At 41.4% G+C, this 19481-nt stretch overlaps 1 protein-coding gene across 9 annotated transcripts in view; it reads left to right on the plus strand.

Annotated features, from left to right (window-relative positions):
• Window positions 1–19481, plus strand: part of DOCK10 (dedicator of cytokinesis 10) — a 448273-nt gene that overhangs the window by 422302 nt on the left and 6490 nt on the right. For all 9 annotated transcript variants that reach the window (XM_069727557.1, XM_069727548.1, XM_069727554.1 and 6 more), the window contains 5 exons: window positions 9692–9838; window positions 11211–11421; window positions 12571–12761; window positions 14373–14473; window positions 15070–15208. In XM_069727557.1, coding sequence (XP_069583658.1) covers window positions 9692–9838; window positions 11211–11421; window positions 12571–12761; window positions 14373–14473; window positions 15070–15208 — 789 coding nt within the window. The remainder of the gene's footprint in view (window positions 1–9691; window positions 9839–11210; window positions 11422–12570; window positions 12762–14372; window positions 14474–15069; window positions 15209–19481) is intronic.

Genomic DNA, 19481 nt, shown 5'->3' on the forward strand with positions numbered 1-19481 from the left:
TCAGCCAATTGGTGTAAGACCCCGCCAATCTGGTATTAATAGATCATCATTATCTCAATCACAGACAACTCTTTCAAAGAGGGTTCCAAAGCTTTTTCAAAACTAGTAGAGGGCCATCCAAATCTCGAATCACTCAAGTACTTCTCTTTGCCACGTCCAGAAGTATTGCTGTCTCATCCATTTAGTCACCTGACCACTGAGGTCACTGATTGGGTGCTGGGCCAGGCGACTGATTGATAGGATGTCATCACTTCCGGTGGTCGGAGGTGTGTATTGCAATGTTAGCATAGGTGAATCCCGCTGTTTCCAAGTTCTATGAATACAACTTTAGGTTATTGTACATTACAATTAAAGTCTGTAGACAATACGTAAAGCAATGTACTTGCAAAGACCTTTATATTTTACTATTAGTGATGAGCGAGTATACTCGTTACTCGGGTTTCCCAGAACACGCTCGGGTGGTCTCCAAGTATTTTGTAGTGCTCGGAGATTTCGTTTTCATCGCCCCAGCTGCATGATTTGTGGCTGCCAGACAGGCTGAATACATGAGGGGATTCTCCCAAACAGGCATTCCTCACATGAATTCAGCCTGGCTAGCAGCTGTAAATCATGCAGCTGAGGTGAGGAAGACTAAATGTCTGAGCACTAGAAAATACTCGGAGACCACCCGAGCTTGCTCTGGGAAACACGAGCAATGAGTATACTCGCTCATCACTATTTATTATAAACTATCTGTACTACCCGGCTTCGCCCGGGTTAATAACTGCTGTTAGCAAAATAGAATGTGTTAACAAAAATGTATTCTGCACACAAACACCACAAAACAAATAGATAGAAATGTAATTATTAAAAGGAAAAACTAAGCTAATAGAAGCATATCACAAAATATATTTCAACACCAGAGATATTCCACACAGATTTAACTAAATTGGCCAAGTAATGTGAAGTAATCTTCTACTACTTATTCGAGAGCCTTTTGATAAACGACATTCTTAGTTTTTCCTTCTGGTGCAAAGACGAACAGATTTTTGGCTGTTCCAATTCTTGAACAGGCCACATAAAGTTGACCATGAGAAAAGCATGGAGATTGTAAATTGATTCCAACTACTTTCAAGGACTGTCCCTGAGCCTTGTTGATAGACATAGCAAATGCCAGTCGAACAGGAAACTGGAGGCATTTAAAATCAAAAGGCAAATCAGATGGAATGAGAGGAATTGTTGGAATGAAAACATCTTCTCCTGTGGCACATCCTGTCAAAATGGTTGCCTCAATTACATGTGGAAACAGGTTCTTAATCAAGAGTCTTGTTCCATTACACAGCTTTGGTGGATCCAAATTTCTCAATAGCAGAATAGGTGCTCCAGGGTTTAGAAAGAGGTTGTGAGGAGGATATCCTTGTAGCTCCAAGAAATTGAGGAACTCAGTTGGATATGGCTCTTGAGGAAGCAGCTGCTGTTCTCATGTGTGTGTGTGTGTTTCTCAGTCTTCACATTTTTCAATGGCCCTTAATGCAGCTTTTCTTTTCGCATCAGCTGACATTCGTGCCATGGAATTCCTTTTCTTATGAGGCATTATTGTGGTAAAAATAGTCTGTAACTGGCAGTTTCTATATCCTCTCACATAGAGGTAATGTGACTGACATCAGCCTTTCCACCAACACACCCTAACTGACATGCTATTACCTCACACAAGCTTTGTTATACTGAGAATGTCATTTGTTGCCTATATTAACCAATCAGAGCTCAGATTAATTAACTGTAGCAAAATAGAAGCTGAGCTGTGATTGGTTGCTATTGGCAGCCTGATAAATCCCCAGCCAACAGGAAGCCCTCCCCCTGACAGTATATATTAGCTCACACATACACATAATAGACAGGTCATGTGACTGACAGCTGCTGTATTTCATATATGGTACATTTGTTGCTCTTCAAGTTTGTCTGCTTATTAATCAGATTTTTATTTTTGAAGGATAATACCAGATTTGTGTCTGTTTTAGGTCGAGTTTCATGTGTCAAGTTATGTGTGTTGAGTTGAGTGTGGCGACATGCATGTAGCGACTTTTGTGAGATGAGTTTTATGTGGCAACATGCGTGTAGCAACTTTTTGTGTGTCGAGTTGCATGTGATAGGTTAGTGTAGCAAGTTGTGTGCAGCAAGTTTTGCGCATGGTGAGTTTTGCACGTGGCGAGTTTTATGTGTGGTGCGTTTTGAGTATGTGCAAGTTTTGTGTGAGGCAACTTTTGCGTGTGTTGCAACTTTTGTGCATGTGGCAATTTTGCAGCGTGTGCAAGTTTTGCATGTGGCGAGTTTTCCATGAGGTGAGTTTTGCACGTGTGGCGAGTTTTGCGTGAGCCTAGTTTTGCATGTGGTGAATTTTGCTCGTGGCAAATTTTGAGTGGCAAATTTTGTGTTTCGACTTTTATGTGGTGAGGTTGGTGTATGTGTGGTGAAATGTGTGCTGAGGGTGGTAGATGTGTTCAAGCACGTGGTAGTGTGTGGCGCATTTTGTGTGTGTGTTCATATCCCCGTGTGTGGTGAGTATCCCATGTCGGGGCCCCACCTTAGCAACTGTACGGTATATACTCTTTGGCGCCATCGCTCTCACTCTTTAAGTCCCCCTTGTTCACATCTGGCAGCTGTCAATTTGCCTCCAACACTTTTCCTTTCACTTTTTCCCCATTATGTAGATAACGTGCGGGGTTAAAATTTTGCCTCACAGCATAGCCTATGACGCTCTCGGGGTCCAGACGTGTGACTGTGCAAAATTTTGTGGCTGTAGCTGCAACGGTGCAGATGCCAATCCCGGACATACACACACACATTCAGCTTTATATATTAGATTATATTAATTACTTATATTTAATATTTATGTATATTAATATTTAATATATGTATAATTATATTAATTAATAGACATTCACTACAGCTTTGTCTCTCGCAGTCTTACTATTTTACATTGTCAGGTTTGGCACAATTTACCTTTTTTATAATGAAATGATTTGCAGTAAGGATAAAACAGCCTGGCCGTTCTCAGCAAGAGGAACGTGGTATTACATGGAGCAGTGTCAAATGAATGTCTTCGAGAAAATGTTTGCTGACTTCCTCTGCCCTGGCCTATTGAGTCCTGATCAGAGGGTTGGGGGACATTAGAAATTCTGTATGCCCTAATGTTACATTTAACCATGAATTGACCCAACGTTTGTATGATGCAAGAGGCTGTCCATGAAAACCACCTTCCCTAGATTATAGAATTGTATATTTATATATTCTACTGCATCTTATATCTTTATAATATACAATGGCTACAGTCATATTTTACTTTCTTTTTGCGGGAAATTTTGTTCTTGTCCAATATAAATTAAGACATATTTTTAATAATTATTTATTTTAAAATTACCTTAATTACAGAGGACAGTGCATATTAAAAGAAAGGTGCAAACAGGGTTTACAGTACATACTATACATATAACAAAACATAAGGTAGAAAACAAGAGTAATAAATAAGACTAGATTAGAGAGACAGAACAGTACTGCAAAAAGAGAGGACCCTGCCTGGAGGGGCTCACAAATTCTAAGGGAAGAGGCGTGGAGATAATAAGTGGGGGAGAAACAGCTCACGTGGCAGTGTGGTGGCAGCACGGTGGTTGAAAGTTTCAGGCTTTTCTAAAGAAATGGATTTTCAGCTTGTTTAAGGGTTTTGAAGATGGGAAAGAAACCGACCTCTTGTGATGGAGAGTTGGATGAGGTTATATACAGCCATTATTATATTTTGGATTGAATCCTCTGGGCATTGGACAGCCAGTGGAAGGATAGGAGAATGAGGCGAAGGGAAGGGATACCAAGGGGAGCGGCGGATTACCAGGCTGCAGATGAGGGATGGATTGAAGGGACAGAGTCTTGAGAGACTTGAACAGATAGAAATGGCGTGATGAGGAGGAGATGTGTTAATGCAGGCGTGCCAAACTCAAATACACAGAGGGCCAAAACGAAAAACTTTGTGGCCCAACCTTGATATTTATTTAAAAAAAAGTCTAAAATGTGGAAGTTTTTCTTTATCATCAAATCTAATGATGAACCTTTTCATACGGGAACAAATTTAAAGGGATTGTCCCACAAGTACATTTTAATTCATAGAACTTAGAATAAAATAAACAAATAATCATAAATGGAACAGTACAAGCATATGGTCAGATCGCCTAATTTAAATATGTAGTAACAAAGGATAAACACCTTGAATAATACGGATGATAAAGTAAGATGCCAACAAAAGTGCCAGCCAAACACCGTGAATTCCTCTTTAGTACCCTCCACACGCACGGTATGATGACCCTACTGTGCCATCCCTCAATCCCCCAACAAAGAATGGTTACCCCATCACAGTATGACTCCCCAACTGTGATCCCACATAGTATAATGGGCCCCACATAGTCCTCCACACAGTATAATGGGTCGCACATAGTCCGCCACACAGTATAATGGACCCACATAGTCCTCCATTAAATATAATGGCCCCATATAGTCCTCCATTCAGTATAATGGCACCACATAGTCCTCCATACATACAGTATAATGACCCCCCCATAGTCCTCCACATAGTATAATGGGCCATGCATTGCTTTCTGTGCAGTATAATAGCCTCACATAATCCTCCATTCAGTATAATGGATCCTGAATTGCCTTCCATACAATATAATGGGCCCTGCATTGCCTTCCATACAGTATAATGGCCCCACATAATCCTTTATACAGTCTAATTGGCCCTGCATTGCCTTCCATATAGTATAATTGAAATACATTTTCCTCCATACAGAATAATGGCCCCATACAGTCCTCCATACAGCATAATGACCCCACATAGTCCTCCATACAGAATAATGGCTACACATAGTCCTCCATACAAAATGATGGGCCCTGCATTGCCTTCCATACGGTTTAATGGCCCCATAGTCCTCCATACAGTGTAAATCCCCACATTATAAAAAAAAAAATACTCATCTCTCCTCGGTCCCCAGCCGCTCCTGTTTCAACAGCTAGCGCTCAGAACCTCTGCACTGCTCGACACAGCAGGTGCGTTGTTGTGACATCATCACGCTCGCTGCGCTGAGACATCAGACACAGAGGGAGAATGATGGCAGAGGGAGCATCAGCTCACAGCTCCCTCCTCCATCATTGCTTTCAACTGTATTGGCATCCATGTCCGCCCAGCGTTGGGAGCCAAATACACTCACCCTGCATGCCAGGGCTGAAGGAGCGCAAAGGACATCTGTTCTACCATGTTTCTAACAGGGTAAGCGGTTATGAGTAAATTAAAAGTTGTCATAGGGGGGGAAATCATGGGTGGCAGTGCTGGAGGGTGTCAGCCATGCTTCCAGTTTAGCCCAGGAAGGATAGATGATGATAAATAAAGAGGATATGGATGTAAGAAAGTTTGTTGCAGGCAGAGCATGTATCCAAAAATGCCCTGGAGAGAGAGATTAGAGAAGCACAGGTCACACAAATGGGTTTGGGTGTTAAGGTGTTACTTCTAATCTCAGCTATGTAGAAAGAAAAGAGTTAAACAACACTTGGATGCGGATGATTTCAGCGAGCCCAGTTACAAATATAGGCCATGTTCACAGATTCAGTGTATGGTCATTTTTTTACCTCAGTATTTGTGAGCCGAAACCAGGAGTGGGTGATAAATACAGAAGTGGTGACGTGTTTCTATTATACTTTTCCTCTGATTGTTCCACTCCTGGTTTTGGCTTACAAATACTGAGGTAAAATACTGACCAAATACTGAACGTGTCACTGTGGCCTTACGTGCAGCATCTGGCGTTTGATTTGACTCCCATCTCTACAGATAATTTGTAGCACTAGAGGAAAGTTGCCGCTGCGTCCCATATCTGACCACTAGATGGCACTGTTGTATAGTCCTGTTTTCTTTGCTAGTCACCTGATCTCTATCTATGGTATCTTTTATACATTACTAATATAACAGGGTATAAAATACATCATTCTTTTATATAGAAGCTCCCAGAATTTGACACATTTGTTTTTGTTAAATTTGTTTTTGTTAAATAACATGTAAGCCCAATCACAAATAGGTTCAAATAGGATCCTTTTTACTGGATACGTCATGAGCTTTTCAGTAGCTTTCTTTGATGTACTATACCATTAAGCTGCTTCCATTATATTCTATGGGTCATAGATTCCCCTGTTGGGTATCCATCACTGGCGTCCGTCATGTTAAGGCTATTATGGCTTTATCCCTTTAATACATACGTGATGAAAAGCTATTGAAAATCTCCTGACGAATCCTTCTATTGTATGTCTGTGACAGATGCCGTCCGGTAGCACGGCCACCCCTGGGCTTCCGTGTTAATAGTGTACACGTTGAACCTATACAATAATGACTAGATTCTGCTGGATGTAGAAGTGTAGTCTACCACACTCTTCCATAGTTTCTCTTTCCCCTTTTTTTTTCCTGTACTACTGACAGGCTGAAGGACACAGCGGAGCACTACGGACATGTTTGGCTTGTACGTTGGGGGCTTTCCATGGGCACATGCTGATGTAATATAAACCACAATGTGAACATACAGTATTAGGATTCATTACCTAATTGAAGGCAAATCGCTACCGGAAACACCACTGAGGTCTATGGTGGAATAACAGATATATTTTAAGCATTGTTTTCTAGAAATAGCAGAACAGATTAACATAGAAGCATATAGCTCTATACCACATGTACAAAGGTATAAAGCACAGCGCAATAGAGCAGGTAAATATATCACATAGATGAAGCAAAACATATTAAAAAAATGGACGCCGGAGACCACGGCCTTCAGGTCCCACACAGAATTATCGAATCACAAGAAACAGCGAAACCTGATACTGACTTTATTCACATTCACCCATGTTGAAGCCGTTTACATATAGGAGATCCATAAAGTGTCCTGGAGTGCTGCCATTCTGAGTAGAAGGTTTAGCGCCGAATATCTAGTGTGCCGCAGTCACAGTTTGATAAGTTTGGGGGACTTAAGTTAAGGCCCCATACACATTATTGTTGGTCATCCCCGATATTGGCAGAAACAGCTGACTAATATGTATGGGGGTACCCTGACTCTTTCCTGACACAAGGGTCGGACAGTTTGAACTAAAGAATCCAACCTTTTTATTTTTGGGGCAATAGGCCGTTGTTGGAGCTTTCACCACTTTTGTCATCAAAAGCACATGAACGTTCGCCCGAGAGATCTAAATCTCTCATAAATAGAAAAATGTGCACAAAGAGCTCTATTAAAAATCACTATAATTAGCTACAAAGAAAAACATCTACAAAATGGTGGGCTGGTGATGCATGGTAATAACCCAAAAGGAAAGTACATACACGTTGCACTAAGTAAAGTGATTTAGCGCCATAACAAAGAGGATATAAATAATAGTGCAACAAGACATGAAGCGTAATGCCACAAAAATCAATTGATTTACCTAATGCATGCATAGATAAATGTGAACGTCATTTACCTAAGTTGACCAGGCGTGCCACATCCACTTATCTATACCCTGCAGTCAGTGTGACTGTTACATTATAATGTCATTAGCCTGATCTATTCACTACGTTCGTGTATGCTGTATATATATCCTATAGACCTGGTAGAACTCTGGTGCCACATTTTGGCTCATTACCATACATCATCTGCCCACCATTTTGTACATGTTTTTCTTTGTAGCTAATTGAAATTATTTTTAGTAGAGTTCCTTGTGCGCATTTTCTGTATATGATCCTTTATCTATCACGTGTATTTCCAGCTTAAGGCTTCAGGCACGTGGATGTATTATAGCTGTATTTTCTGTTAAGCAACCAAGGTCCGTCATGTGTCTCTGTTATCACTTCATACACTATAGATCAGGACCAAGTCGTAAATAAAATGTATAATTAATCCTATTAAAATCTTCCACACAATTATTAAAATTCCCCTAGGGACATAAAGTGCACTGGTAAAAAAGAAAATCCACTAAAGGGTGATCCACAACAGAGTCAATCGTGCACCCAGTGGATTTATACAGGGTATGCTCAGTCCTGTCTCAACATCAAATATAATAACCGGTATTTTTGTCATAAACTGCGGCTATATAATGACAAAATATAATGGGGAGAACTGCTCATATCAAGGTAAAGATCTTCACTTAATAACTCTCTCAATGAAGACTGGCATGATCTCGCTATATAATGCGACCGGAGTCAGATCCCCATGCCTGTCATGGTCCCATGATAGTCCTGTATGACACTGTCATGCCCAGGTCTGTAGAAAGATGACGTTGCGTTTCCTCTTCGGTAAGATTCCTCAGGGGTGCGGCTTGTGAGTCAGTCCCAACACTATGCCTGCACCTTAATGTAACCAGTCATATTCATCCAACCATCTGCGCAGCAGCCTATACAACTATGGCCTTAAATCTAACCTTACCGCGTTTCCTTGTCACGGTGACGTCACTTCCAGGGGCGCCAACGTCCTTTCCGGTTGTTGGAACGCAACCCCCAGCAGTATCGCTTCACACAGACATAGAAATTTAGTAGAAAAATAATTGTGCCATGTTCCATCAGATGCCGTATATGTGTAAGTGTGCATAGGGCCGAGCTCACTAATGGTGTAATACAGTGCGACACCGTAGGAATCTGTTATTTATTAGTATCACTAGGAAAATCTTTTCATACAGTGGCGTTTATTGCCCAAGTAGTGGTCCTCTAAAAGAAAAAAAAAGTAGACCCCACTATTGAATGATGCAAGCACCCTCTTGCATAGATTAGGAGGTTCGGATGTAGACAGGTAAACCTAGGTTGATACGTCTTCTTAGGCCTTATTTTTAAAGGGAACCTATCAGCTGATTCATGCTGCCCGTGGACTGACTGCACGATTTCAGCGAAGATATAGTTAGATAATCCCGGGACCATAGTAAGAGATGAGAGTAGTCCAGCTCCAACATGGCCGGCTTCTCTCCCCACTGCTGTAGTTGATTGGTAGGCCTCTCTGATGTGTGTACATAGGGAGAGAACTATCAATCACCTGACTATTCTCGTCCATGGTCCCCAGACAGATCTTCATGGAATATTTTTTTCATTAGAGAAAAACATACCTGTTGCAGTTGTGCAACCAGTCTACGATTCCTGCTGCCTGTTGTTTGGGTATCTTGAATAGGTTGCTGATCCTTGGATTTTGGCTACGGGCTTCAGTGCTGGTAGCCACAGCCCTTGAGATATTCTCCTGTTTGCTAAATAGCATTAGAGAGCGAAGTCTCCAAAATGCCCTAAACAGGGTCCTGTGGTGAATGCCCCAGGGTGAGGCCCAGCAGTGGCCTAGTATAGGTGCCCAACTTTACCCAGAGATCGTACAGGACACATTTCACTTTAACTTCATAGAAATTGAGGAAATTGGGAGATTTGTGTTTGTTACTTAAAACTAAAGCGCAACTAAACCGTGTCTGCGTTTTTACAAGAATTGAGCGGTGCAGCTACTCATCACAAGCACGATTCCTCATCATCCATTAATAATTCTGTTTCTAATGCATCAAAGATTCCGCTTGCACATGTGTACTGGCTGTAGGGTGCCCGATAACCTCATTGAAGTGACTAACCGTGAAAGTCGCAGCTTTGGGGAACGAATCCCAAAGAGCTTCCCTGTAAAATTGAAATATACCGATCTTCTCTTTTCAGGGTTTCTTTGAAGAAGAAGAAGGAAAGGAATATATCTACAAGGAGCCCAAATTAACAGGGCTGTCAGAAATATCACAGAGGCTGCTCAAGTTGTATAGTGATAAGTTTGGAGCGGAAAACGTGAAAATCATTCAAGATTCCAACAAGGTGGGTGATGTGTGCGAGGGTGAGGGTCTAGATATCGTTATCCTTCATAGTCCTGTCCTGCTGGAACGCATACTGGAAACTGAGTGGTACATCTCCATGAATCCATAGTATTGCAGTTATACCAATGGTTATACTGGGGATGTAATAGAAGCTGGGACTTGAAATGTTATATGTTCATGCTATACTGTATAAGACTGTGTTCACACACAGCATTTTTGCAGCATTATTTTTCTGCAGCCAAAATGTCCCATTTTTGAGCCTCCTGGTGTCATTTTTTGCAGTGTTTCCACAGCCTTTTTCAAGCACCTTCTGCAGTGTTTTTAGTGTGCCGATTCACGTGCGGTTTGTCTGCAGGACATGTTTATTATTCCACGAAAAATGCTGTTGCGTTTTTTTGCAGTGCTTATCACTTTCTCATTGCTTTCCATGGGTGAAAAAAAGCTATAAAAATGCTACTGAAACGCTGAAAGAATTGACATGCTGCAGAGTTACAAAACGCTGCAGTTTTCCGATTCCGTTAGGAAAAAAAAAACATGTGCATGAGAGTTCTGCTGCCGTTGGTACTGTATAAAGGTGCTTTTAATTTGTATTAAAAAAAATGCAGCAAAAAAAAAACTGCTGCATGTGAACACAGCCTGAGGCTATGTTACCACAATGAGCTTTTGGTGAGTTTTTTACTTTGCGTATATTTTTTCGAATTAATGGTGCAGAAAATATGTAGCATCAAAAACTTATCAAAAGCTCATCGTGTGAACGTAGCCTGAAGCAGTAAAGGAGCCATCACTGACACTGGACATGCTCGACCTCTTTATATACTGATTGGGCAGAGACACTGATGAATATATCTCACTGTAAAACATAAATGTATGGGGGTCGCCCACGGGCCTGTTTCATCCAACACGTTGAATTAAAACTCGATTGTCTCCTGTGAGATAAGCAGTGTCAGCTGTGTCTGGTGCAGTTTTTTACTTTCCACCATCCATAACACAATTATATCAGTGTGAATATTTGTGACCAGACTGTGACAATTATGTTTTATTATATTTTTACAATAGTTCTACAATAGTTTTTTGGGAATCTTGGCGAGATTTTGCTTTCTGCTAGGGCTGAGTGCTGAATTCTGCTGACCGCCTCCACCCCGCTTCCATCAGCTCAGATAACATGCACAGTGATGGGGATAGCATAGGCGATAAGCCATTTTAATCTCGTACTTATCCAATGTAAATGTGTAGAAATCTCATTGAATAGCAGAACACTGTGAGAAGTATTATCTGAGCTGTAAGACTGATAAAATGGGACACATCATGGTCCAAAATGAAATACTCTGTTAAGACTTCACCTTTTCTGTACGTATTCCTTAATGTTTATTTAGGTGAATCCCAAGGATCTGGATCCCAAATTTGCCTACTTCCAAGTAACATATGTCACACCTTACTTTGATGAGAAAGAGCTTGAAGACAGAAAAACTGATTTTGAGAGACACCACAATATAAGCAGATTTGTATTTGAGACCCCTTTCACCTTATCAGGGAAGAAACATGGTGGAGTGGAGGAACAATGCAAGAGGCGCACCGTGCTGACCAGTAAGTGACTACTGTCCATGTACACATAATCCGGGCAGGGCGGGAACAGAAGAGAGATGCAGTAGGCAGCTGCCTAGGGTGCCAGGAAAGAGAGAGGGCCGCTTTATGCACCACAAAAGCTGAATACTCAAAGGAGCAGATCTATTAAAATGGTGCAACTTTATACACTGTGAACTTAAAGTACCACTCCAAGTTTGTTTGTTTTTTATTTGACTACTAGATAGGTATGTTAATGTGTGTTACATGTGTTTACTGGTTGTCATCTTCAGCTGTTCACAGCGACGCTTCGGTCCTCTTCTGTACTAGGAGACCGTAGTTGTGACTGGCTGGATCACTCCTAAGTGTACTGGGCAGACCGGAAGTCACTTCTCATTGAGTGTCTATGAGACACAGAACAAGGCTCTCTTTGACTTACCGTAAGTAAAGACGGATAGTGATCATTAGCAGTGACTTCCGACCAGTCAGATTTGTGGTTAAAAAATGGTGTAGGGGGACCGGAATGGCACCAGAAACAGTAGAAGACAGCCACCGGTAAGTATTTTACAATACACAGAGAGCATACATTACGATACCTTTCCAATGCTGAAACAAAAAATAACCCTGGTGTGCTACTTTAAACTAATCAGTGTTAAAAATTGCCTGATTTGCATTATCACAAGGGCCTACGCTGGTTGATAATTTGATGACCAGTCTATGTTTACACCAGATAGTTGGGTTACTGTAGGACTGAAATTTGCACCATTTGCACAGTCACAACAAACAGGCTCTCCATGCATGTGTTGTGAGTGTCACACAGCCGCGACGCATGCCGCTGCGGCACCAAACAGCTGATTATCGGGAGCGATCCAGGTATCCGGGTTCTCGCTGTAGCTTATTCGGTAAGCACTATAGTTTGCCGAATAAGGAGGGAGATGATAATGTTTGCTCATCTCTACTTATAACATAGCCAATCTCATCATTACATCTATACACCTCCTGATAAATCGACTGTACATACATGACCACACTATATAAGTTGATTTAAGTCCTCTAAAATAGCAACCCCATGTTACCTACTCCTCATATGTACAGTTAAAGTGGGAATAACATTTGGACGAACATGGCCTGTATTCTATGACCATTTCATGGACTGTTCCTTTTCTCCTGCAGCCAGCCATTCATTTCCATATGTTAAAAAAAGGATACAAGTAATCAGCCAGGCAAGCACCGAACTGAATCCCATAGAGGTTGCAATAGATGAGATGTCCAAGAAAGTCCAGGAGCTGCAGCAGCTTTGCACCATGGATGATGTGGATATGATAAGACTTCAGTTGAAGCTTCAGGGGAGTGTTAGCGTCAAGGTGAGAAGTGCCGACAGCTGAAATAAAACCTGTATTTCAAAGCTGTTCAGCTGTTCTCTTCTGTCTGATGTTTACAATGTCATAATTGTATTTATTCACGTTTTCCAAAATGTCAGTAGGAAATGCTGTTCTTAATGCCTTCGCTGGGGTAGTCAAGGGGCAGCCCATGGGGTTAGCCAGCCGATTGCCCAATTCTGACAAGCTCTCAGATAATCGAATGATTTTGGTCATTGGTGGTCCAATTACTCAGAAATAGTCGAAACAGATAACTGTATGTGGAATTAACTGACGGTAGCCTTAGTTTGAGGTGAATAATATGAAAAAGTTCTTCCCTTAAATTTCCATTAGTAAAATGACAAAATCATTATGTGTCTTGGCTGCTTTTCCCCTTCTTTGCTCATCTTGCCATTACAGGTTGACCGTTATCAGAGAAGCTCCGATCCTTACACTTACCGATTTGTCCTTCCAGCACATCAATTTCAAGAACTCAATGTTCACTTTTTTCCTAGTATAACCCTAACGTGCAATCAATGTCATTCACGGCACCTGTTTAATTGTTATGGCTGATTGATGTAAAGTCTATTGCAGAAAGGCATCAATTATTGTATAATCAACCACTGATCAGAATTAGGTTTTTACATGAATTCGTAAAGTTAAAAATAAGGCAGAATGTCTCCTTTTTCCACAATCTTCAGATTACAGCACAAGTATCTGGAGGTGTAAGGACTTTGGTAATATTTTCCAAATTTCTGACAAATCTGTCTTAGGCTGGGTTCACATAGCATTTGCCACTACATTCAGTGGCCCCATCGGGGCTTACGTCCAAACCCCTGCAAAACGGGATGTGTGTGCCGAAGAGGCCATTGACGATAATGATGCAGATGGAGTCACAGTGTGCTCTGTCATGCATCATTTTGGGCTGTATATGCCTAGCAAGACGTAATCGTTTACATCTTGGTGCCCACCTCCAATAGGCTTAGACGGCCGAAAATAATGCATGAGAGAGCACACTGCGACTCTGTCTGCATTATTATAGCCAATGGCCCCATCGTACAAACCTCAATCCCATTTTGTGGGAGTTTGGCTGTAATCCCCAATGCAGCCACTGAATGACTGGAGTGACATTTCTGGCACAGGGAAAGCCACGTATCATGAATGAAACACGAGAATGCTAAAAGTTGCTAATTTTGCGCTACTCCGATTTGTGCCAAAATATGACAGCTTTTTGAAGAGATTTTTGCCAGTATTCTGGCGAAATTGCTGTAATGAATCATGGCCAAAGAACGCAGATTGGGTCACCTTATAATGTTGAGGTGTCAAATAAATAAAATCTCCACCTGTCCTATGTGCTTACAGGATGGAGAATCCCCCGTATGTTACACTGATGTAAGGGAAGGTTGTTTTTCTTCCAAATAAAAGTCACATTTTTCACTTTTTATTTGCATAGACACGTTGCAAAGATTAGGTTCAAAGAAGAACTGACATTTTATCCTTATCTGTATTAAATGTAATTTTTGGCGTGATTCTTTGTATCCTATGTAGATATTTATTTGCCCTTTATCTTCTAAAGTTGAGCATTTCTGTTCTGAAGTCTAATTTGCTGGCTTTCAGGTAAATGCCGGCCCGATGGCATACGCTAGAGCATTTCTAACAGAGACAAATGCCAACAATTACCCAGAAAACCAAGTAAAGCATCTGAAAGAAATATTCAGGTAATATAATATACAAAGTATAAAGTTCTTTATTGAAAAAAAGAAACAAAACTAGGAGACGTGTATAAATGATGCGGAGAGAAGTTATTTCAATGTACAGAAAGAAGTTATTGGTTATACTGTCTCTATTGCCAAAGCTTTACATAAGGTAGCCAAATAACAATCAGCAATCACATCCTGCCAATGACTTGGTATTCTGCATGGCCAAAATATAAAATGGCCGGTCTATGTTGGGGAACTTTTCTGTCTATTATATTACGGTAGTTCAGAAACAAAATATTAGAAATAAAGGGCATTGTTGCCTACCTATGAGAATGCACAGGCAAAAGTTACCGCCATGGGTAATCTGTCAACTTTTTAGAGGTATTTGTTTGTTAGAGATTTTTGTAGATGTTATGAAGACGGTTTCCAAGCACAACATAAAAATTGCCTTATATTAGTAAGAAAGCGACATCGCAATAGCCACATTTTGGTCATATTTTTTCTCTTGCCGTTTATGCTTTAAATACAAGGACAGGTGTCCATATTGTCCAATCGCTATTGTTGTCAATTTTGCCACACTCACTATGTTCTTCTTTACGTGCACTTTTTTCCAGACAATTTGCAGATACATGCGGCTTGGCTTTAGAAGTAAACGAGCGCCTGATAAAAGAAGATCAACTGGAGTACCAAGAAGAGATGAAGTCTCATTACAGGGAAATTCTGACAGAACTCTCTGAAGTCATGAATGAACCGGTGAGCGGATAAAAATAACCTCGCATTAGAAAAGATGGGAAATATTCTTAGCTAATGAAACAGTAGACTAGTGCCAATGCCTGAAACTGTCTGGCCTTAAATTTCACATTTCTTTGTGGATGTTGTCTGTGACCTCTTCATTGTCACGTATATCAGATATCACTGTCTGTGAAGATGGCTCTCATCTATCATTAACCCAAAGTGAAATCTAGGTAGACCACAAATACCCTGGGGGGACAGTGGTGATAAAACTGGCGTGCACTAAGGATAGCGATGGCTGTAACTATATACGCCTGCTCCCACAATAACGGGTGGACAGAGGTGAAACTCTCCCTTGTAAAATGCGGACAAATGAAGGTGTTGGCTTATTGGGGTCATCTTTCTCTTTTGAGACTCGCAAAATCACTTAAATATAATTATAGTTTCTACAATTAGACAGTATTATAGCTCTGCATTTAGAGTCGGGGGTCGCCGGTAGGTTGGTATGACTTCCCGGGGTCTGCAGGAGACCCCCTGTGGTTGTCATGGCTGGATAGCTATGATCACTGCCCAGCGGTAAGTTACATTACATGTAACTGTGATTATCTGCAGTATAATACAGTATTTTGAAAATGAATGGGGTTTTAGAAAATCAAGTAGAAAAATTAGAGTAAGATCAAACACAATGGAGATGATTCATTATTACAACTGTGCATCTGTTTGATGTTTTCACTTATTTTCCATTTGTACGTAATTCTTTTAATTTGTGACATTTTTAAAGTCTATTTTATTTTTGTCTGTATTTTTATACTTATCATTGTGGGCGAGGTTTGGGATTTTTTTTAGATGTTTTCAGCTGATTTATCAATTGTTGCTACATTTTTGTGTAAATGTGCTCCAGTCTCCCATTGCCTTTATGAATGTTTGAAATTTTCTTCCACAAAAAACAGTTAAAAAGAAGCTGCCAGATGATTCATGCTGATCAAACAGCGGGAAGCAAGAACTGAAGCCTGACTGCAAAATTGCAGCCAGGTGCCCTATTTTTCAGACTATGAGACACACTGGACCATAAACCGCACCTGGGTTTTAGATGAGGAAATTAGAAAAAACATTGAAGCAAAAAATGTGGTCAATTCTGTACTTATTATCTCCTATCCTGGTATATATGATCTCCTCATCCCCATTCTGGTATGCATGGCCCCTTCATCCCTACAATAGTATACATTGCCCCTTCATCCTTATCCTGGTATGCATGGCCCCTTCATCCCTATCCTGGTATGCATGGCCCCTTCATCCCTATCATGGTATACATTGCCCCTTCATCCCTATCCTGGTATACATGGCCCCTTCATCCCTATCCTGGTATGCATGCCACCTTCATCCCTATTCTGATGTGCATAGCCCTCTCATCCCCATCCTGGTGTGCACATGGTCCCCTCATCCCTAGCCTAGTATGTATGCCCCCCTCATCCTCATCCTGTATGCATTGACTCCTCATCCCTATCTTGGTATGCATGGCCCCTTCATCCCTAGCCTAGTAGGCATGTCCCCCTGATCCCTAGCCTGGTAAGCATGGCCCCCTCATCCTCATCTCCGTCCTGGTATGCAGGGCCCCATCCTTATCCTGGTACTATTGGCCCCAATCCCCATCCTGGTATGCATGGCCCATCAGAAAAACATTTAAAAAAAAAAGACATAAACCATTACACTTACCTTCCTGTGCTCCCTCACAGCATCTTGTTCCGATGTCAGCATCTGATTTATGCTTGTAAGCTGCTCATGGTAGGGACATCATGCACCGTTTACAAGCCGAGAACAACTGCCAGAATACTCAGTGCTCTCCACCTCGGGACTATGTATGTGGAGAGCAGTGAATATTCATTGGTCTTTAATAGCAAGTACATCCTGCAGCTCCTAGGCGTTCACGTGTGCTGCTACTAAAGGTAAAGAATGTATTCCACGCCTATGGAAGTGGAGAGCAGTGAATATTCATTGCCTTAAGTTGCGGGCAGATGCGAACGCCCGGCAACTGCAGGAAGTCAGCTGCTGAGGATAACAGCGTGTCCACTATTAAAAAGAAATTAATATTCACTGCTCCCCAAGCCCATGGGCATGGAATGCAATGAATATTCATTTTTTTAGCAGCGGGCACAGAAGTTTGCCGCAGCCATTTGCTCCTGCCTCCTGTGATCCGCTGCTCTTCCACTGCTGCTACGCCACTGCCTCTCCCCCACCTCTCCACCATAGCCAGAGCAGGTACATCCGGACTATGAGGAGGCAAAAACTGCATCTTATAGTGCGAAAAATACGGTATATTACTCTCTGAAATGCTCCTGTGTTTCAAATTCTCCAATGCCAGAGACCAGACTTGTCCAACTCTGCCCCCCAAGCCAGTCTCTCTCTATGTTTATGCGAGAAAAAAGACCTGTCCATCACCTAGATTAATCCTGAGATTAGATCTTGAAAGTATATTTCCTGGAACATTTAAGAGAATAATATACAGTTCCTTGAGAAAGTATTCATAGCCTGTGAAGTTTTCTCAATTTTTTTCACGTTACACCGACAAAATGAAATGTATTTTATTGAGATTTTATGTGATACTCCAGCACAAACTAACAAAATTTTGTGTGAAGGAAATGTTAGATGGTTTTCTAAAATAGAAATCTGAAAACTGTGACATACATTTGTATTCAGCCCCCCTCAGTAAATACTATGTAGGACCGTCTTTCCCTGCAATTACTACTGCAGTTCTTTTGAGGTATGTCTCTACCAGCTTTGCAAATCTAGAAGCTAAAAATGTTTCCCATTCTTCATTGCAAACTAACCCTATCTCGGTGAGATTGGATGGAGGCATTTGTGAACAGCAATTTTCAAGTCTTGCTACAGATTCTCAATGGGGTTTAGGTAACTGACTGGGACATTCAAGCACATGAATATGCTTTGATCTAGACCAGGGGTGGTGATTCTCCAACCCATGGGCTGTGAGTGGCCATGATTACCTTTTCTCTGGACACCTGACTGATTCCCGGGGTCTGCAGTGCACGGGTCGGCCACCGCGTTTCGTCGGCCGCCGGAGAGCATGCATCGCATGCATTAAAGGAATATGTCCTGTCAGGACGTACTCCATTGGCAGAGTTAACCTGCGATGTCCTCCCATCCCACAGATGAAGACATAGGTGGCAGCCCCATCATCACATGTGATGTCTTTGATCCTGCCTCAGCGTCTCCTGTGATGTCTCTGCTCCTGCCCCAGCATCACCTGTGATGTCTTTGCTTCTGCTGCGGTATGTCCTGTAATGTCTTTGCTTCTGCTGCGGTATGTCCTGTAATGTCTCTGCTCCTACCCTAGTACCTCCAGTGATGTATACAGTACAGACCAAAAGTTTGGACACACCTTCTCATTTAAAGATTTTTCTGTATTTTCATGACTATGAAAATTGTACATTCACACTGAAGGCATCAAAACTATGAATCAACACATGTGGAATTATATACTTAACAAAAAAGTGTGAAACAGCTGAAATTATGTCTTATATTCTAGGTTCTTTAAAGTAGCTACCTTTTGCGTTGATGACTGCTTTGCACACTCTTGGCATTCTCTTGATGAGCTTCAAGAGGTAGTCACTGGGAATGGTTTTCAATTCACAGGTGTGCCCTGTTAGGTTTAATAAGTGGGATTTCTTGCCTTATAAATGGGGTGGGGACCATCAGTTTTGTTGTGCAGAAGTCTGGTGGATACACAGCTGATAGTCCTACTGAATAGACTATTAGAATTTTTATTATGGCAAGAAAAAAGTAGCTAAGTAAAGAAAAATGAGTGGCCATCATTACTTTAAGAAATTAAGGTCAGTCAGTCTGAAAAATTGGGAAAACTTTGAAAGTGTCCCCAAGTGCAGTTGTGAAAAAACATCAAGCGCTACAAAGAAACTGGCTCACATGAGGACTGCCCCAGGAAAGGAAGACCAAGAGTCACCTCTGCTTCTGAGGATACGTTTATGCGAGTCACCAGCCTTAGAAATCACAGGTTAACAGTAGCTCATATTAGAGACCAGGTGAATGCCACACAGAGTTCTAGCAGCAGACACATCTCTACAACAACTGTTAAGAGGAAACTTTGTGCAGCAGGCTTTCATGGTAAAATAGCTGCTTGGAAACCACTGCTAAGGACAGGCAACAAACAGAAGAGACTTGTTTGGGCTAAAGAACACAAGGAATGGACATTGTACCAGTGGAAATCTGTGCTTTGGTCTGATGAGTCCAAATTTGAGATCTATGGTTCCAATCACCGTGTCTT

Source organism: Ranitomeya imitator, chromosome 5, assembly GCF_032444005.1.
Source record: "Ranitomeya imitator isolate aRanImi1 chromosome 5, aRanImi1.pri, whole genome shotgun sequence".
In the NCBI taxonomy this organism is placed as follows: domain Eukaryota; kingdom Metazoa; phylum Chordata; class Amphibia; order Anura; family Dendrobatidae; genus Ranitomeya; species Ranitomeya imitator.